Genomic DNA, 21,210 nt, shown 5'->3' on the forward strand with positions numbered 1-21,210 from the left:
CCATTTCCTGCACACGCCTGTGCACGGTGGCTCTGGATGTTTCTACTCCAGACTCAGTCCACTGCTTCCGCAGGTCCCCCAAGGTCTGGAATCGGCCCTTCTCCACAATCCTCCTCAGGGTCCGGTCACCTCTTCTCGTTGTGCAGCGTTTTCTGCCACACTTTTCCCTTCCCACAGACTTCCCACTGAGGTGCCTTGATACAGCACTCTGGGAACAGCCCATTCGTTCAGCAATTTCTTTCTGTGTCTTACCCTCTTGCTTGAGGGTGTCAATGATGGCCTTCTGGACAGCAGTCAGGTCGGCAGTCTTACCCATGATTGTGGTTTTGAGTAATGAACAAGGCTGGGAGTTTTTAAAAGCCTCAGGAATCTTTTGCAGGTGTTTAGAGTTACGTCCTTGATTCAGATGGTTAGGTTAATAGCTTGTTTAGAGAACCTTTTCATGATATGCTAATTTTTTGGGACAGGCATTCTGGGTTTTCATGAGCTGTATGCCATAATCAGTATTAAAACAATTAAAGACCTGAAATATTTCAGTTGGTGTGCAATGAATCTGAAATATATGAAAGTTTCATTTTTATCATTACATTATGGAAAATAATGACCTTTATCACAATATGCTAATTTTTTGAGAAGGACCTGTACACATAAAAGACTAAAACACTCTCATAAAACCTTCATCAGAACAATTACAGTAAAACCATGATAAATATGTCGCTTTAGGCATCAGCTATTAAAGATCCTTATGAGTATGAGGTACACAGCCAAGGCAGAATCAGTCAGTGAAATGCGATGGGAAATAGGGCATTAACAGAGTACTCAAGTAATCTACACATCGATTGCTAGAACATCTATCGAGGTTAAAAATGTAACGTCGAGTATCCGTAGTGACGTCATATTATGTGACCACGTATGACCGTAGGGGGCGGTGTTGCACTGTTGCAGGTCACAGAGTATGGTGTAACACTGGGTCCAATGCACCGAACCAGAACCAGTTTCGGTTTAAGTTTGTTTTTGACGTGCTGCATGTTTCTTCATGTTTGCAGTTTAATAATAATAACTAATAGTTTAGTTTTTCCTGTGACTTATTTGCAGTATGATAAATGGTAGGAGCATAATATACGCTCCCAGTGTTTTGTTGGTCTTTTTTTGTTGTAAATAATTATCTTTTTTTGCGGTTTTATTTATTTATTTATTTTTGTATCTTGAGATCTATGACGTCATCAAATACTCGAGTTCTACTCGGGTTTTATTATGTTAATGTCGAGTTTAAAAATTATATGCTCGTTCAACCCCTAATGGGAAACACTACAATATCAACATCTGTTTTTCAACTTTCTGTTGTTTAGGTTAACATTTAAACGTGACTTTGTGGAAAACAGCTAAACTAAACACACTAAAATATTATTCCATTTGTTTCTGATGGTAACATTTTAGAGACCTGTAAAGCTTCAGCTTTGTTGAGAGACTCGTCATCATCTGGAGGCTTGATTAGGTAACAGTGGTTACAACACTTCTTCAGCTCCATCATGACGTTCAGGAAGCCCGACGTGCTGCCTTTGGTACCTTTACTGAGGGCCTTGTAGTTCCTGGTCAGGATCCATCTGATCATGACAACAATTCACTGATTAGCAGTGTTTAACATCACATACAAAAAAACATTGTTGGCATACAAATATTTAATTTATCTTCAGTGTTACTACTCGCACTAGGGGTGCACCGATTGCAGTTTTCTGGCCGATCTCCGATCACAGATTTCTAAAAAGTCTGACCTGCCGATTCCGATTTTGTTTTATAAACAACACTGTCAGGTGTTATTAGGTGACAACGCACCTTCAATTATCCAATTTTATTTTATTGAAAAACAGACCCTTGAACAATATCCTAGAAACAATACAAACTTGTTTTAACTGGCCATGAGGAAGAGCTCTGAAATATAAATGAAGTTCAGACAGTTGTTGTTAAAACTACAAAAAAAACGGTAAAATCGGTTTCTCATGCACGTATCGGCCGATTTCCACCTGTCAGACAGAAAACGCTGTCCTCGTTTAAAATATCCTGATGCATGATCAATAATCCAAAAATCTAAAAAAAAAAGAGTGAAGTCCCATCCAGAGGACCAGACTGAACTTTGTTAGAGGTTCTCCTCGTTTATATCATGACAGTGAAGAATAAAGATTTCCTTCTACATGTAGAGGTTTAGTGCTGGTCTTACTTGTAATACTGTTTCTGGATCGCGCTCATCTCCACTCGGAGGATCTGCTCCACTTTCGCAGGAAGAGACTTTTCTACATCCTTCTTGACACGGCGCAGCAGGAACGGTTCCAGCTCTTTGTGGAGACTAGTGTAACCAGAATCCCTGCCTTTCCCGTGTTCCTCCTCAAAGAGCTCCCAAGAGTGAAATCTTAAGAGAACACAACACACATTAGCATGGGGTAGTAATGCATACATATATATATATAAAACAAACTTTTTATTAAAGTTGATACAACGGTAGAGCCACGCCTCACCTTGAAAGAGGGACACCTCAGACACTGAGTCAAAGCTTTTATTTTAGTTGAAACTGTTCAAATAAGACTCGTCCATTCTGTTCTGAACAAACATCATGTTTTATAAAATATTCTACGTTTCAGCTCACAAATTTTCTAAGTTAATAACAGTGTAATAAGATGTTGTTCTGTACACCTGCCAGACACAAACTCAATAACCCAAGGCCTTCTTATAAAACTGTATAACTAACTTTGTATAACCAATCTTGGAGTTTTTGAAACATCCGAACTTGCAGTCTTTGATATCTTCTCTTATCGAAAAGGAGTACTTTTCCCAAACTGTTGTTCTCGTGAAGACGACAAAGAAAGAGCCTTTTGGTTCACTAATTACATTCCTTTTTTTAGGAGATGGACGGTCAACAGTGACCCCTCTGGTAAAACATTGCATGTTTTAAGGTTAATTCAAATAGGTCATATTTTGAATGAAATATAACTGTAATATAATGTAATATAACTTTGCCTTATTTTTCTGCTAGAATGAAAGAATAAAGGCAGAACAAGGATTGTAGATTAATAAGTTTCTCTTTAGAAAACAAGATCCAAGTTTCAGAAACGCCTAAAACTGAATTCTATACCATACCATTTTATTTATAGAGCACTTAAAACAGCGAAAAGGCCAACCAAAGTGCTGTACGGACAGAACAAGTAACACACAAAGCAAAATACAAAATGAAGTAAATCAGAATATAGACATAAAAATGATGCAGATAATGACAAACGAAAGTTACGTATGTAACTACGGTTCTATGAATCCCGGATGACCGCCAGAGGGCGGTGCTGAAAGCACTGAATGTTCCCTTCGCGCATGCGCTGATTCGAGTAATAATACCAACGGAGTCACAGGTGTGACACGGATGACCAATCAGAGGCTATATAGCCCGACGTCATCCGCTGCTCTGCTCCTACAGAATCTTCTCGCGAAACGCAAGGATTCTGAGTGACGGAGAAGCTCTGGCGGTCATCCGGGATTCATAGAACCGTAGTTACATACGTAACTTTCGTTCTATTTCATCCCTCCTGACCGCCAGAGGGCGGTGCTGAAAGCACTGAATGACTAATATCAACGATGTCACAAGGAATCCTAACACCTACCTCACTGAGGAGGCCCAGAGGACCCTTGTAGAAGAACCTGGCCCAGGGGATGAGGGGTGGCCACGTTAACTCTATAAAATCTGGTGAACGTGCTTGGGGAAGCCCATGATGCAGCAGCACGTATTGCTTCCAGCGGAACCCCTCTCAGGGCAGCCCAGGAAGCGGAGACGCTCCTGGTAGAGTGAGCCTTCAAGCCGACCGGGAGGGAGCCGGGCCCTGCAGCATAGGCGTGGCAGATGACGTCCACGATCCAGTGGGAGAGGCGCTGTTTGGAAAGAGGACAGCCTAACCTAGGGCCTCCATAACACACAAACAGCTGGTCTGAATGTCTTATCACGGCAGTAGCTGCAACATATGCCTCCAGTGCCCTTACCGGGCACAATAATGCAGACCCCTCACCAGGTGCAGGCTGAAAACGTGCCAGCCTCAACGGTTGGTTAGAGTGAGAGTGAGACAACACCTTTGGTACGAATGCAATGTTTGGCCACAAGGTAACACACGAGCCCTCAGGGCCCCACCTGAGACATGAGGGGCTGATTGAGAGAGCATGTAGCTCGCTGACCCTCTTTGCTGAGGTAATAGCCAACAAAAAAGCCGTCTTACATGAAAGCCACTTGAGGTCCGCCTGCGACAGAGGCTCGAAAGGAGGACGGCACAGAGCTTCGAGAACCAAGGGAAGGTCCCAACCTGGTGCTCGTGGAGCTGTTGGCGGGTGTGACCTACGGGCACCACGCAGAAAAAGAGAGACTAGATTATGGCTCCCTACCGTACAGCCATCAATGCCAGTGTGATTAGATGATATTGCCGCTACATAAACTTTAAGCGTCGAAGGACAGCGACCCTTACCAAGTAGAGACTGGAGAAACTCCAGAATGGTGGGTATTGTACAGGAGACTGGATCCTTGTTGTGATCCGAACACCATTGGGAAAACAGGCGCCACCTGTTTTCGTACTGCTGACGAGTAGAGGGTGCCCTGGCGCCCAGGATGGTGCGTCTGACGGGGCTCGAAACTCCAGTCAGCTGCTGTCCTAGCCTTGCAGTGGCCACACCCACAGCCGAAGACGTTGAGGATTGGGGTGCCATATCAGTCCCCCCAACTGAGACAGCAAGTCCCTTCTGGTCGGAAGACACCATGGGACGCCCTGACATAGACTTCGTAGCAGTGGGAACCATGGTCGCGCTGGCCAATACGGAGCCACCAGCAGCATCCTGTGGCCCTCCTCGAGGACTCTCTGAAGGGTTGGCCAAATTAGAGAAAGGGGTGGAAAGGCATATTGAAGGACCCTTGGCCAAGGATGAGCCAATGCGTCCTGGCCTAGCGCACCCGACGCCCCCGTAAGAGAGTACCATAGGGGACACTGAGTCGACTCTTCCGTCGCAAACAGGTCTATCTCTGCCTGACCAAAACGGTCCCAGATCATCAGCACTATGTCTCTGTGGAGGGACCACTCTCCCGGAGGGGACTCTTGGCGGGAGAGAAAATCTGCGACCTGATTGTGTCGCCCTGGCAAGTACGCTGCCCGCAGGGTGGACAGGCGAGGAGAGGCCCATTCCAGGAGCTCTCTGGACACACTCAGAAGTTGTGCTGACCTGGTGCCCCCCTGATGGTTGATGTGGTAGACAACAGAGGTGTTGTCCGACCGAACAAGTACATGCCTCCCTTCCAGGTGAGGCAGGAAGTGCCTGAGTGCCAAGTGCACTGCACGCAGCTCCAGCACATTTATATGCTTGGAATGGTCTCTTTGACCCCAGCGGCCCTGAACCGCTCTGCGTTGCCATACAGCCCCCCATCCCATGGAGCTGGCATCCGTTGTGACCACTTCCCTGCGACACACTACCACTCCCATGGGGACACCCCTGGACAAATAATCTTCGTCCCTCCATGGAGTCAAGGCATGAAGACATGACCACGTCACTGCGAGCTTGCGATGCCTGTGCAGCCTGGCATCCAGGCGAAAGCTGTTGAGCCACCTCTGCAAGGGGCGAAGTGACAGCAGGCCTAAGGGCACCACCCGAGTGACTGATGTCAGCTTGCCGAGTAGTTGCAGGAAGGCAACATAGGGGAGCTGCTTGCCCAGCCTGAACCGATTGACCAGCTGGAGTATGCCGGCCACCCTTTGAGCGGATGGGCGAGCTCTCATTGAAGATGAATCCAGAACCACCCCAAGAAAGGTGGTCGTCTGGGAAGGGATCAGGCAGCTCTTCTCCAGGTTGACATTGAGGCCTAACTGGGACATATGAGCGAGCAGGTGGTTTGTGTCGTGAAAGGCACAGGCCTGAGACGGGGCGCAGAGAAGCCAATCGTCTAAGTACGGCAGAATCTTCACTCCGCAGGCCTGCAGAGGAGAGAGGGCTGCCTTCACGCACCGAGTGAACACCCTTGGGGAGAGAGAGAGCCCGAATGGAAGTACCCGGAACTGCCAGTGGTGACCCCGATAGGCAAACCTGAGAAAGCGGCGATGTTCTGCCGCAATAGGCACATGAAAATATGCATCCTTCAGGTCTACAGACGTGAACCATTCTTCCCTTGTGACAGCTTGAAGGACTTCTGCTGTTGTGAGCATGTGGAAGGGCAGCTCCTTTAGGTACTGGTTGAGTCCCCTCAGGTCTAAAATGGGACGAAACCCGCCCGTCTTCTTTTGCACAAGGAAGTAAGTCGAGTAATAGCCCCTGGGTTGTTGCAGAGGGTCCACTGCCTCTATTGCGCCCTTGGCCAGGAGGGCGGAAAGTTCCTGGTCTAGTGCTTGAGCTTTCACCGGGTCGGCGATTACAGTCATCTTGACCCGGCCTGAGATACGAGGCCGCCGTCGGAACTGTAGCCGGTAACCATGGGTCAGAGTGGCAACCACCCATGGGTCCACGGCGTGAGCAACCCAATAGCTGAGCTGCTGGTGGGAGAAATATCCGACGGTCGGCCTGATGGCATCACCGTCTCCCTCCACGACCCCTAGGGGCCGTGGGGGGGCGGCAGCCAGAGTCCCTGGTCCGAGCCTGCCCAGCTGGTCGGTGGACCAACCCACGAGAGCTCCTGCTGGGCCTTTGCTGAACCGCATGAGGGTAAGGACCACCCGGCCGGTTATGACCCCCAGGCGGCGGCTGCATGCTGGAGCCAGCCGACAGGCGCCTTGGATGCCGAGGAGGTGGAGGGGGCATTGGCCTGCTAAGGCTCGAAAATTGCTGCCTTCTCTGTCGTGCCTGGACAGTCCGTTCCAGTGCTTCCAAGGCAGCCGAACCGAACAACTCCCCCGGCACCACTGGGACATTACGGAGGGCTCTACGGCATGGCTCAGTCAACGCTGACTGAGCTAACCAGACCTGTCGGCGAGCTTGGACCAAGGAGGACATCACACGCCCAAGCTCCCTCGTCATTAGTGCAAAGGCCTGAAGCGCTGCATCGTTAAAGCCCATCGCTGCTGTCGCACCACTAGTCCCCTGAAGGGACGCGGAGAGGGCAAGCATTAGGTGTGCCAAGGAATTACCTAGGCGGCCAGCACGCGCTCCGGCGGCATAGGCTCTGCAGAGGAATTCATCCGTGACACGACACTGAGCTCGTGGGCACCGAACATGACTGCGCAGAGCTTCATCTGGTGACACGATGAGAGAGGCAACAGCAGGTTCTATCGCTGGCATGCGATCCAAGCCTGCTGCAGCCGGCTCATGCATGGCCGCCAACACTCTGCCATCTGCAGAGAGGCGCGCAAAGGCCTTGGGGTCCCGCCAGCAACCATGCAACTCCCTCAGGAACTCCTCTGATGGAGGGACAGAAAAGGAAGGAGGGGTCAGTCCGCGCCTGAAGAAGGCACTTCCAGGGGTGGACGCCTCTGGTTGCGGGACGTCCAGCTGCAGTTGTCTCAGGGCCATACGCATAATGTCCTGCATCGAGCCGTCACCCGACCCACTAACTGCACTCCGAGAAGAAGAGAGTGAAGCTGTCTCTGAGACTCGAGATGAATGCCCGTCCTCCTCACCTAAAAAGTGAGAGGCAGAGGCAGCCAAGGATAGCACATCCTCCTCCACAGCCAGTTCAGGCATGGGTGGGGAGGAGAGTCCAGTTGCTGCCACTGGTTCAGTTCCCAGTTGGTGTACCTGAAAAAGGGACTTCATCTCCGCTAATTCAGCGGAGAGCTGCTCCACCCTTGTGGAGAGGCCCCTATCAGACCTGGCTCGCTTCTTCCCAGGAGGGGCCACAGAAACTGCGGCCTCAGTCCGGCGCTTCGAGCGCCTAGGTGGAGCCTCCTGCCCAGAAGGCGGGAGGTCATCGCCGAGTTTGGGGCGAAACTGGGCCAGCCGGGCCGCCCTCACAGCATGCGACATGAAGCTGCAATTCATGCAGGGGTTCTCTGACAGGGCATCCACCAGATGGTCATGTCCAAGGCAGGCAGGACACAGGTCGTGACCGTCATCTATCTGGAGCATGGCTCCACAGACTGTACAGCAGTGAGAGCCGTCCATGCTCCTTACCCAGCTATGCCCAAGATATTCAGAGGGGCTAGCACCACTAGCTCAGCTGTTAAAAGAGGACAATTGGGAGAGGGGGCACGAACGCTCGCCTTCACCAATCAAACAAGGTCAAAACTCAGAGAGGCTAGCACCACTAGCTCAACTGGTAAAAGAAGACAATTGGGAGAGGGGGCGCGAACGCTCGCCTTCACCAATGAAAACAAGATTAGAACACAGAGAGGCTAGCACCACTAGCTCAACTGGTAAAAGAGGACAATTGGGAGAGGGGGCGCGAACGCTCGCCTTCACCAATGAAAACAAGGTTAGAACTCAGAGGCTAGCACCACTAGCTCAACTGGTAAAAGAGGACAATTGGGAGAGGGGGCGCGAACGCTCGCCTTCACCAATGAAAACAAGGTTAGAACTCAGAGGCTAGCACCACTAGCTCAACTGGTAAGAGGACAATTGGGAGAGGGGGTGAGAACACTCGCCTTCACCAAATAAAACAAGGTTAGAACTCAGAGAGGCTAGCACCAGTAGCTCAGCTGGTAAAAGACGACAATTGGGAGAGGGGGTGAGAACACTCGCCTTCACCAATTAAAACAAGTGAAAACTCAGAGAGGCTAGCACCACTAGCTCAGCTGGTAAGAGGACAATTGGGAGAGGGGGTGAGAACACTCGCCTTCACCAAATAAAACAAGGTTAGAACTCAGAGAGGCTAGCACCACTAGCTCAGCTGGTAAGAGGACAATTGGGAGAGGGGGTGAGAACGCTCGCCTTCACCAATGAAAACAAGGTTAGAACTCAGAGAAGCTAGCACCACTAGCTCAGCTGGTAAGAGGACAATTGGGAGAGGGGGTGAGAACACTCGCCTTCACCAAATAAAACAAGGCCAGAAACTCAGCTGGCTACGTAATAAACAAACTTCGGAGCACGGTCCAACCGACCACGCGGTTGGAGGCCTCCAGTAAACAAGAGCGGAGCGAACGCTACCGTTAACCAAATAGCAAAATATAAGCAAAAAACCACTACTTACCAGTGTTAAATCACACACATAGTAGTCATAAACAACGTCGGAGCACAGTCCAGCCGACCACGCGGTTGGAGGTCTCCTAACAAGCGTGAGCGGAGCGAACGCTACCGCTAACCAACGGCGAAATATAAGGAAAACTACTCACCGGTGTTGAATCACACACATAGTAGTCAGACGCTGTAAGTTGGGAGAGGCGGAAACAGCCGTAGTTCCCAACGAAACAGCAGAAATACCTTTGAACAGGGTTAAACCGTCGCAGCCCTAGGAGGGCGAACACGCTACTCCCGCAGACGGGCAGTCGGGCTTCCGACGACGGTAAAAAGTTCAGAAAAGGTCCAAAGGGCTGAAGCCCTGAATTGAACCGCGCGCGAGAAGAAAATAGGAGCAGAGCAGCGGATGACGTCGGGCTATATAGCCTCTGATTGGTCATCCGTGTCACACCTGTGACTCCGTTGGTATTATTACTCGAATCAGCGCATGCGCGAAGGGAACATTCAGTGCTTTCAGCACCGCCCTCTGGCGGTCAGGAGGGATGAAATAGAACCAGTGTGGAGCATACAGGATCAAAACACAGATCCTCTGGTGTTGAACGAATTCTGAGCTGTGATTGGTCAAAGGTTAACGGGAACACCCCTTTCTTGACCAGGCGTCAGTCTGTTTAACAGAGACTTGAGTTTCACTTCAGGTTTGAGTGGAGGACACACGTCTCAAGGGAGAAAATGAGACGAAAGGAAAAGATGGAGCACAAAGATTTTCTAACCGTTAAAAGTTTTATTCAACTTTCAGGAAAGATTTCAAGGAAAAGATAAAGCTGATGAGTTCCAGCACCTGAGCGTTCATCAGAACCAGTTTGGGCTCATAACTGTTACCAGAACCAGGCTGAAATAATGTTGGCGTCCTGCTGAGAGCCACTTCACTACAGAGCCAGCCGCAGCAGAAGGTGGACAATCTACCTTTCAAAACACCACCAGTCCCACTTGGAGAGACGTCCACCTCAAGTAACTGGCTGGTTGAACGCACCTGCCCCTGGACTCAAGTGGGGACTGTCGCATCCCACTAGGACAAAAGCTTTTCCAGTGCTTTTCTGGTCATGCTGATCTCACGACAATTACACAGTAGACTTGAAACCTAGTTCTCTTTAGAAATATTTAACCACTTTACAGAGATAAACTAGTGCTAAGTCTGCCTTTTAAGTTTCAGGTAACTTTAAATAATCGATCAGGCAATTGAGTTAGTCATTTGATATTCGGTAACCTTTTATCATGCATATGTTTCACTATCCATATCATAGATTATTATTTTATAATAAGATTTATTGTATTATAATAATAATATAAAATATTATACAATCATATTTTATATTTATTATTAGCCATTTATTATCTTCTGCTACTCGTATCTATATTTTTATTTTACTTTATGTTTTGCCGTGTGCTTTCCTTGTTTGTTTCTGCTGTACAGCACTTTGGTTGGCCTTGTTGCTGTTTTAAGTGCTTTATAAATAAAGTGGTATAGTATTTTTACAATAAAACACATAAAAATCATAACTGAACCTGTGCTTATTTTAATCCGTGTGTATTAATTAATCTGACCTCTAAGCACAAGAAGAACTCACTTTACATTTGAGAGAGTGATTTTCCTCTTCGGAGGTGGTGCCAAAAAAACGAGGTTATTTACAAATGTACATATTATGAGCTTAACTCATAATAGGCAAACAATCATTTATTTATAAGCCACATTTATCGCTACACAACCTACTTTTCAAGCATGATGAAGTGCAGCAGGGACCAAAGCTCTTTTAGGGAGTTCTGAAGTGGCGTTCCAGTGATTAGGAGCCTGTGATTGGACTTGAAGTCGATCATCGTCTTATAGAGGAGGGAGTCATCATTTTTTAGTCGGTGAGCTTCATCCACACCAATGCAGGCCCAGTTAACACTGCCCAAAAATGACTGCAGACAATTTTAACACGTATTAGTTTTCAAAGTTTCACTAGTGCTGAGATCATAGTGCAAAGCTTTAATAGAGCGTTACTTAAAACATCTGGAGAAAAACTCTTTGATACACGTCAAAACTAAAAAAAGCTGCTGACCTTATCTTTGAGAAGGATCTCGTATGTGGTGAGGATGATATTAAACTTCAGTCTCTTGCTGTGTCCATGCATCCACTCATGAGTTCGAATCTATTAATTAAAAACACACATTTTCAATTCAAAACAAAACGAACAAGAAAGATAAAAATCTTAACGGTTCATTCTGTAAAATGTGCTTATTATACCATATTCCTGCTGTTGATGTCTCCCAGGTAGACCACAACGTTCATTTGTGGAGCCCAGAGGAAGATTTCCCTCTGCCAGGAGGTTAGTGTGGAGAGGGGCACCACCAGCAGGAACGGCCCGTACAGCTGGTGCTCGTGAAACAGATAGTTGAGGAAGGAGATGGTCTGGATGGTTTTCCCCAGGCCCATCTCGTCAGCAAGGATACAGCTGTTGCCTCTATGAAATTAAGAAAAATATTAGCTCAACTTTTCACCAACGTTTTTCCCACAATTTTTGCAGATAGGGTGCAAAATCCATCTGAAAACATACCGTCATCAGGTAACACTTCTATAAGAGTGTGTTTAATCAATAATAACATCATCATCATCAACAACTGGAGCATCCTCAGCAGAAAACTGCACAGCCCCGACTGGTGTGCTCTCTTAGAGCAACATCTTTCCCACATAAGTAACATTTTGAGACCCAACCATTCACTTAAAGTAAAAGAAAACGAGATGCACTGGGATAGGGACACCTTTAACCATTCTTCTGTGGTTAATTTTTGATAGAACCCGCATGGACACTCTGATCTGTGTGCAGCCTCAAATGCAACAACCTGTGATGCACGGTGCGTTCAAACACTTTTCTATAGTACGTAAATATAACTTCTTCAGCCATCTGAGCAGCAGCAGATTTTGAACTGGACGCACATGCACACAAAACAACTTGTTGGTCTACAGTTCTGTGAACAGTCTCCTTCCTCTGCACTGAAGACTGGGAAACAAAGGCGTTAAAATATTATCATCGGGTTTTTTCTTCTTCAAATTTCAAAGAAATAAGTTTGAGACATGTTTACTTGCAGACTAAACATCTGGGTCACTGTTAGGTGGCACAATAAGATGAACAATTTTCACATAGTTCTGGATGATCACCGTTAACTAGTAGACGAGAAACTCTGACTAAATGGTGTTTTTTTTCTCTCTCTCCACAAAATTACATTTTAAAGAGTATAATAACAGTTGAGCCATACTTGCTCCAGGAGTGGGCCATCCAGTTTAAACCATCCAGCTGGTAGTCTCTGAGCTCCAGTCCATCACCTCCTACGTAAGCTGGCTGCTTCTTCATGGGTGCGAACCTGGGCCTCTGTTTCAACAGCTGATGGGCACACAGGTGTAGAAAACAAAAAATCAAGACATTCGTTTATTTTAGAAGTGATAACACGATCCAGTCTCAAAAATTAAAAGATTTTTTTTTTTTATTTTCATGTAGCTGAAAACAAAACTTGGAAGGGCGAGCACATAACTTTGGTATTCGTAAACAAACATTAACACAGCAGTTTAGGAGCTAGAGTTTTGTAAGCCTCCGTTACATTTCTACTACACACTGCCATGACATGGGGGTAAGAGGAAGTGAGTTACCTTGTAATCTCTAGTTGGAATGAATTTAGACTGATTTCTGCTCATATAGTCATCGATGCACTTCTGGAACTTCTTGGCGATCAGAGCACCATCTTCCCAGCTACATTCAGAATAAGGTAACCCCTGCCACTTGCACAGGTAGTCTGGGTAACCAGCAGCTGACTTCTGATTTGAATGTCCTGCTCAGAAGAATCAGACATGCAGTGGGTTACACACGTAAAGCAGTTTAAACACAAACACATTCAAAGTAAACTACTGTATATAAAACATTACCTATTATTCGCTCCACAAGCTGATACTGGGAGTGCAGGTCGTCCATCAATTCTTCCTGACAATTGAAATATTCTATATCTTCTGGTGAGGCCATCTTTAACCTGAAGACGTGAAAGAACTTGTTTGAAGCATTACAGAGTACTTGATTATTTATCATTTCATTTATTAACGTTGAAGATTCCCATTCGTTCACGACATGGAAAATCCAAAACGGTTTTATTAAAACCAATGGATTTGTTTTCATTTATCTGAAAACATTTTACGATTTATTAAAGACATTTCCTCAGTTCAAATAAAGAATTAAATTACAGGCTTTAAAACTGCATCGCCTGCATCCATTTTTGCAAACTGAACCCTCAAGCTATGCATACAATATAGATAAAATATATATATAAGGTATATAGATGTTTGCTTTTCCGGTGCTTGTAATTTAATTCTTCTTGTAATGTAATCTTTGTATGAAAATCTGAGGTGAATCTGCAAGAACAGATCTATTCTCACCTAAGGTTGAACAAAAGATAAAATATGAGGATTTTCTTTTATTTATGCAATGATTCCTTAAATAATGTTAAAAACATCTGTATATTTTTCTGCAAAAGAAGTTAAACCGTTGTTACGGGGGCTCCAATAAGTATTGCTTTTTTTAATGGAAAGGCAATGTTTTGCTATAAACTTTATTTTAATTTGAAAGAAGTGGATGAGAAGAGTTTGATTCGATGTATTGTTCCCGGTGTAGTCTATCAATGTAACATTTTAAAATGTTTTTCATGTAATTGCAGATGTTTGTTTAAAGTCAAACGGGCTCGTGGACAAAGAGCTGAACGGTCATAGGATTATCATGCTTGAGGCCGATGGTTTAAAAGTTCTCACCATTTCTTTTTCTCTTGCTCCTTCTTCTTGAAATTGTCCAGTTTTTTCATGCCCCTGACATTCTGCAACTTCAGTGCCTCCTCTGTCTCCCACGTATTATGGATGTGGGCCCAGTTCTTCCACTTTATAAAATATTGGATCTCACCGGCCTCTTTATTGGGATCAAAGTTGGCGTTGGGGTCCCCGTCTGCCTCTATGGCGTATACAGTGGTTGCACTCCCTATAGCTGTTGGAATGAGGACAGATTACACATCAACTAATCCGGTCCAGAGCCATGATCCAATGACAGAAAATGAAATCGGTCGTCATTCTGCGTTCCTTACCTCTTTTCCTCCCTATCCTGCAGTCCATTACTCTCTCTATAGTTTCAAACTCATCTTCCTCAGGCTGTGGGACATCTTCACCCAGAACCTCCACCAAATCATCCGAGTCCGTCTTCAGCTCCTCGTCCTCCTTGTAACTAACGTTGACTGTGGCCTGCCGCCGTGGCCCCGCAGACGCCATCTTTGCGTAGATACGCTCATCCTCAGAAGACGAACATTTGGGGGCTTTCCTCTGGGTGACGCTGTTTTTTCCATTTCGAGAAGCCATCCTGACGCAATAAGAAAACAAAGTGAATTCATTCAGCAGACAGAGGGTAAATCTAGTTAATTCTCACAAACGTGCGATGTGAAAATAATATGCGATTTGTTGCATGTGTCTTTTTTCACTTTTTATTTATTTATTTTATTGTACTCTATTAATCCCCAATGGGAAAATTAACTATCTGCATTTTTCCCATTGTACATGTGAAGCAGTGGGCTACCATCTAAGGCGCCCAGGGAGCAGCTGGGGGGTTAAGGCCTTGCTCAAGGGCCCAGAGTGGTGCAAATGAGGGTGGAGACAGGTGTAGGTGTTTCACCTTTTCCACCCACATTGATGTCGTCTGTCCGGGGAGTTGAACGGCAACCCTCCAATCACAGGCCCACTCTCTCTAACCTCTGCGCCACCACTCCCCCACATGCTCCTTATTTACTTTATATTAAAATAAATCAGCAAATGAATAAATATTAACTGAATTATAAAACATGCAGCGCTTTCTGCTGTGTTCGAATATTGAGTCCTGTCATGATGATGGCAGTGAACGCACCTCAGAGCTAAGGTTCGCTCATTTGAACTGCACTAATAAATTACATTTTTCAATTCAATTCAATTCAAAGTTTATTTATAAAGCACATTTAAAAACAACCGCAGCTGACCAAAGTGCTTCACAAGAATACACCGTAGATAAAACAAAATAAAACTGTTTAATAAAAGTATAATAAAAATTTGCAGTAAAATACCAATAAAACAACAGTATTAATAAAAAACCAAGACAGCCATTGCATATTCGCTGCAGTTTCCCCAAAACTTGAGTAGATCAGGTACTAATTTGAGTGAAGGCCTGGGAGAATAGATGTGTTTTCAGTCTGGACTTAAACTGATCTAGTGACTGAGAGAGCGTCACAGACAGAGGGACGCGATGAAATAAATGTGTGGATATCCCTCTCTAGATCAGGCCCAGGAAGGTAAGGTTTCATCTTTGCAAGGGTCCTCAGCTGGAAGAAGCTGGCTTTGATAACAGCACTAACATGCGTATCAAATTTAAACAGAGGATCAACCATCACGCCCAGATTTTTTATTTTTAAAACTGTTTATAAACATTTTTATAAACCTGTGTGGATAAAAGTGTTTTTAAAAAAATAAAAAAAGGACTTCATGTTCACGTGTTTGTAACAAAATTAATTATGTGATCTGTACAAACACTTTCCCTGAAATGTGATCCTCTTCATACTGGAGGAACATGTAAATAAAGATAATAATAAACCCTGCTAAGAAATGGTTAACCAGTTAATATCCGGCTCAACGTCCAGCTCTGATCCAGTGCTACGACCGCTTTAGTAGAAAAAGCCTTTAAGTGCGGGAAACACGGTTATTTATCGCAGCAGCCATTTATAGGTCTGTGCACTTACTTGGTTGGAGGCTTTTTGCGTTTGAATTTGGGACTGGGCTCGTAATCCGATGCGGTTTCATTGCTGTTGTCTTCTGCTGACGAATCTGATCCAGAATCGCTCCCAGAGCCAGAGCCTGATCCAGAATCCGACGAGTCAGAGTTTCTTCTCTTTTTAGACCCACTTGATGTTTCAGATTCATCACTACTTGAAGAGTCCTGGAAAAGATAACCACCAGGGTCAAAACAAAAATTCTCAGATTAAATTGACAGCACCTCCAAACGGTGGGGATTAAGGACGTTGATGTGATAAACATTTTGACAAGTGACAATCTGTTTTTTCCACCAACACCAGACCATAAAACACTGCTGCTACAGGAAGTAGCAGTGATGTACCAAGCTGTTTATCAACCACAACACTGCTTTCATGTCATCACAAAGAACCTAAAAGTGTAGACACATCTGCCCCCCCAATCTCAGTTTTAATAGAAAAGGATTAAAGATAGAACAATAACTACAGCAAAGCTACAGCTTCACTGGAAGAACATGTGCCAGTCTCTCCAGATGTGTATCAAACCTCTGGCCCATGGAAAAAGATGCAGAAAACAAACTTTTCATCTCAAACACATGAACAGGCTATTTTTATTTTAAAAAGTAATATAAAATAACACAACAGCCCTAAATCATATTTAAATTGCTCAGATTAACTGTGATTAATTAAGATGAACATGGTAAATTATTGTTTATGAGTACATCTGCTTTCAGGTACGTGTAAAATTTCTAAATGATCAGAATCACAGAATAACAGCTAAGAGAAGTAAACGTCAACTGGCAGGCGGCCCTACTTGTCCACAGGTGAGGTGACGAGTGTTCATATTCATCTAAGTTGTAGTTTTTAAGGCCAACTTGCATTTGAGGCTCTTTGAGTTAAAGTTTTTCTCCCACGAGTAAGAAAATACATTTAATCTCCTTTTCCCAACAATGTTTCCTGCATTTTATGTTCCTATTATATGTATTTATTATTATTCACATCAAAAGCTCAGCTCCACAAGGTATGCTAAGAAAAATTGTGGCCTTTAGAGTGAATTTTGTTAGTGACCCATGGCCTATAGAGTGATTATAAGCTTATCAGAACTTCTTGGTAATCTGTAGTGTTACCGCTGGGTTCAGCAGTGAGCTCAGCACACACCACTTTTGGTTCAACAGCCACTTAAGAAACAAGCCTGTTGTTCTGAAGACACTTCATGAGCTTTATCAAGCAGTAAAGGGTGAAAAACGATTTAAAAGCTTGAATCACTGTCACTCAGAGGTAGTGGTCCAAGAATGAATAAATAAATGACTACTTCAATGGAAAATAATAGAAATTAACAAAAAACAAAAACTGGGGACCAGTCAGACACAAACCTCATCAGAGCCACTATTTGAAGACTCTTGTTTCTGCTGCTGCTGCTGTTGTTGTTTCCTAAGCATAGCAGACCTTTGCACTGCTAGGATGCTGGGATTGGACTTCCAGAACTGCAAACAAATAACGCAGACACAAGCACAAGTTTAGTACGCCACCAAAAATGAAATAAAAACCTTAGAACAAGGGTATCATGCCCACAGCATGTTAGTGCTTTTAGGCACAAAGTAATAAAGACAAGAGTTTTGAGATCAGGTTACAGAACCGAGCTACGACCCTGATGAACAACCATGTTTCATGTTTAACCATGAACACTTTTCCTTGATGGTGAATGTCAACAGGCTGAAGACAAGACAGTAGCAGAAACCTGTAACCATGCATGTTTTTCCCACGATAAACTTGGTGCCGAAAAACTGAGCACCCAATGATTTCTGCACTTTCAAATAAACGTTCAGCTTTTGTTTGTATTACTGGATTTTATACTAAACACAATTCCAGCTGAAGAATCTGTATTAGAATCAGCTGAGTCCAAGCTAAACAAAAGTTAAACCTGTCTACAGTTGTGTGGGCGGCTGTGGCTGAGTGGTTAGAGCAGTCGTCCTCAGTGTAAGAGTTGGGGGTTTGAATCCACTGGCAGTCACATGCTGAAGTGTCCCTGGGCAAGACACTGAACCCCTCATTGCCTCTGATGTGTGTCCCATCGGTGAATGAATGTGATAAAGCTCTGATTAATCTTTGTATAGATCTAGTAGAGTGCTGTATGAACGGATAAATGAGGCACAGATTATGTTGTAAAGAGCTTTAAGTGTCTTGATCAGACAGAAAGGTGCTATACAAGTACAGTCCATTTACCAATTACAACAAAATTATTGGGGGAAAAAAATAATAAATATGTGAACTATGCCAAACAACACTGTACAACAGTTTATTTCAATAATAGTAATAATGATAACAATAAAAATAATGCTTAAGGTCTTTTAAAAGTTGTTTTGTTTGACAGTTTTTTAAAAACCCATCTCTGACCAGGCCTTGTTTTGGACTATGAACAAAACAATATTAAAAAGTATTGTACAATTAAAGTGAAATTTTATAAATATTAACAAATTGCAACATAAAATGTGGTGAAAAGGGTTTTAATTGATCAGAACATTGAATGCTTTAGTAAGCAATTTAGAAATAAAAATTTTGATCTTTGAAAAATCAAATACTTCACGTTTCATTGGAGAGCAAAGAACAAAAGTTGTTCTTTATAACTGGGTCCTTTTTGACCCAAGAAGCTGATTTCTCCACAATTTGTTGTGTTGACTTTTTTTTTTACCTGATGTTTAGATGGACTAACTCATTAAAGTGGAATTTGTTTTTTTAATCAAACAAAATCACCAAGTAAATTGAATCAAAGCATTCTGGTAACTCTGACACTTTTTAATAACTTTACCTCTGCTCCATCGATGTTTGACTTATTTTGTGGTTCGGCCTTCTCGTTTGATTTTTCCGTGTCAGAATCTGACTGGCTGCCAGAGTCTGAGCCGCTTCCAGAGTCGCTGCTCCCTGATCGGCTGCTGCTGCTGGAGGAGCTGGAACTGGAACCTGAACTGGAACCGGAGGCCGAGCCTGAACGGGAGCCGGACTCATCATCGGAATTACTGTTGTGGGTAAAAGGCAAAAATTCAACTATTTAAAAATAAATGCTGTGGTTCAGTCATGTCTACACCTTTCTTTAAATCAAAGCATATAACAGAAGTCTGTTCATATTACTGGATATACAATGCCATGCAAGCTTACCTTCATACTCATACATTTAGAATATCTGCTACCAATTAATGATTGTTTCATCCACCTATATTAACATCTCCACACCTTCTAATTTCTAACAGAACACAGTGTTAAGATCAGAAATCCATCCATATTCAATTTTATATACACATATACATAAATGTGTAATAATGTTTGTATAATCTTGCATGCTTCAACATGAATGAGTTGAAACACTGCAGGCAGGCAACTTGCAGTTCGAATCAAAGGAAATTAACACTTACAACCACTATGGATGGCTATTAGCAACCCCTGTCACAAATCCACCAAATCTCTACTTCCATGAATGTTGCATTATTAATTTTAGACTTGCACGCTTTTAAACAGTGGTTGCATATGAGATCATAGTGTTTGCAGTGTGCGACCCTCTTCAACACAATCCCTTTACCTTGATTCTCCACTGCTATTGCTCACGCTTTCATCTTCACTGCGTCCGGCCATGGTAGAGTCCAAACTACAGACCTGAGAACCGGCAGTGAAATGTTCCAAGAGGTTTCCCTGAAAGATGCACAAATAAAACGTTGTAAATGTTGAATCAAGTAAGTGATGCTAGTCTTTTCTGTCTGACTGGTTAGTTTACTGGTACAGTTCAGCACAGCATGGCAAAAGTAACAATACAAGTTTCATTCAACCTTTATTTATAAAGGTTAATCCCAATGAGCCTCCGGGACTCATTTACAAGAGAGGCCTGAAAATACTTGTTTAAATAGACCAAAGCAAAATATTTTGGCAGCCCAGAACTCCACTGCTGACCACCTATAATGAGCCCTGAATCAATGAAAGTTCAATCAATCAATCAATGGCTGGTTTCTTGTGGGGGGAAAAAGGTAAAATTGTGTAAAGTTTAAAACAAAAAAAATTTTTCCATGTGTAAAAATGTAAAATAGTTATTATAAAAGTAATCTAGACTGTTTGTTGTATGAAAAAACCTGATAGTTTAGCATACATAGACAGTCTTTATTGCTCAAGTCAATAAGAACAAACAGTCCTGGATGTAGCTCGAGCGTCATCTGTTAGCACCGCAAAGGCCTAAAGGCCTACAATTAAGCACCTGACACTTCCACAGTCACGAAAAATAATAAAATAAAATCCATGAATACAAAAAAAACCCCGACTTGAACACCATACGATCAACCATGTACTAGTAACCTTGCACAACGAGGATGGCATCCTCCAGTGTGGCTAGCTTAGCTAGCTAGCTAGCTAACGCCGGCTACTGATGTCAATACTAGCTGTTCTGGCGGGGGAGAAACAATGTATGAATACATTGCCAACGCTCCAGACTTATGGTATTCAGACTGTATGCAATAAGCAACAATCTAAACTACAGTCCATCATTGAAGACTTGGATCACAGACGCCACGTTATGCTGAACTGGTTTCGATCTGTAATCAGCGGCTGTTTGCTAGCTTGTATGCGGTGAGCCAGGATTATTAGGGCTAGATTGTAAATCACAACACAAGAAAAACCGCGCTGCGCTAATAGGCCGCAACACTAGTCAACGTCGCACAGCTCCCTTTATTTTAGGTCCAAGTGAATGAAGTAAACATTTAAAAATCGTATAATTAGCCCTTAAAGTGACGCTGGCTAACGTTATGAAGCACGAGGCTAGTAGGGAAGCTAGCATGATGACCAACTCTGTGCCATTGTGGAACGAACACATTGACCACTTTGTTATTACGAGTCATCCTGGGCATTTCGTCGCTAACTGTGATGAGTTATGCAAATATCTGCGCACAGAAGAGCACAAGTGTCAACCTCATTAGTAAACGCAAATGAGCTAACCAAACTTCACCTTCTTCCATCTTGTTTTCTTTCTCTCCGCTCACTTCTCGCGGTTTTTAACACATCAACACGCAAACGATAGCTTACTTTCTGGTTTATCGGCATTTATAAGCTCCACGCTGAACTTTACCTTGTGCTTTGTATGTTCCCAGTGAGACGTCCACAAGAATAGTTGTCAGAGTAAGGTTTCCCACCTCAGAAGTCCTTTATTTATTCAAGCAGACGCTCTGGCAGCAGCATGTAGCTAACGTTGCTGAACTGTTAGCTTGTAGCTCCCGGTCAGGGAGAGCAGCTCCGACACATTAAATCCGA

The 21,210-nt window shown here is 44.0% G+C and overlaps 1 protein-coding gene across 1 annotated transcript in view; it reads right to left on the reverse strand.

Moving 5' to 3' along the window:
- Window positions 1-20,934, reverse strand: part of chd1 (chromodomain helicase DNA binding protein 1) — a 38,390-nt gene extending 17,456 nt beyond the window's left edge. Inside the window, exons 1-15 of the mRNA XM_037691859.1 lie at window positions 20,909-20,934; window positions 19,502-19,611; window positions 18,737-18,944; window positions 17,304-17,414; window positions 15,922-16,118; window positions 14,254-14,522; window positions 13,931-14,156; window positions 13,061-13,161; window positions 12,788-12,966; window positions 12,400-12,524; window positions 11,390-11,606; window positions 11,205-11,294; window positions 10,874-11,064; window positions 2,216-2,404; window positions 1,442-1,604 (exon numbers count right to left, since the gene is read on the reverse strand). Coding sequence (XP_037547787.1) covers window positions 1,442-1,604; window positions 2,216-2,404; window positions 10,874-11,064; window positions 11,205-11,294; window positions 11,390-11,606; window positions 12,400-12,524; window positions 12,788-12,966; window positions 13,061-13,161; window positions 13,931-14,156; window positions 14,254-14,522; window positions 15,922-16,118; window positions 17,304-17,414; window positions 18,737-18,944; window positions 19,502-19,554 — 2,319 coding nt within the window. The 5' untranslated portion in view covers window positions 19,555-19,611; window positions 20,909-20,934. The remainder of the gene's footprint in view (window positions 1-1,441; window positions 1,605-2,215; window positions 2,405-10,873; window positions 11,065-11,204; window positions 11,295-11,389; window positions 11,607-12,399; window positions 12,525-12,787; window positions 12,967-13,060; window positions 13,162-13,930; window positions 14,157-14,253; window positions 14,523-15,921; window positions 16,119-17,303; window positions 17,415-18,736; window positions 18,945-19,501; window positions 19,612-20,908) is intronic.
- Window positions 20,935-21,210: the final 276 nt, after the last annotated feature.

The sequence above is a fragment of the Nematolebias whitei genome, chromosome 18 (assembly GCF_014905685.2).
Source record: "Nematolebias whitei isolate Nwh7 chromosome 18, NemWhi1, whole genome shotgun sequence".
In the NCBI taxonomy this organism is placed as follows: domain Eukaryota; kingdom Metazoa; phylum Chordata; class Actinopteri; order Cyprinodontiformes; family Rivulidae; genus Nematolebias; species Nematolebias whitei.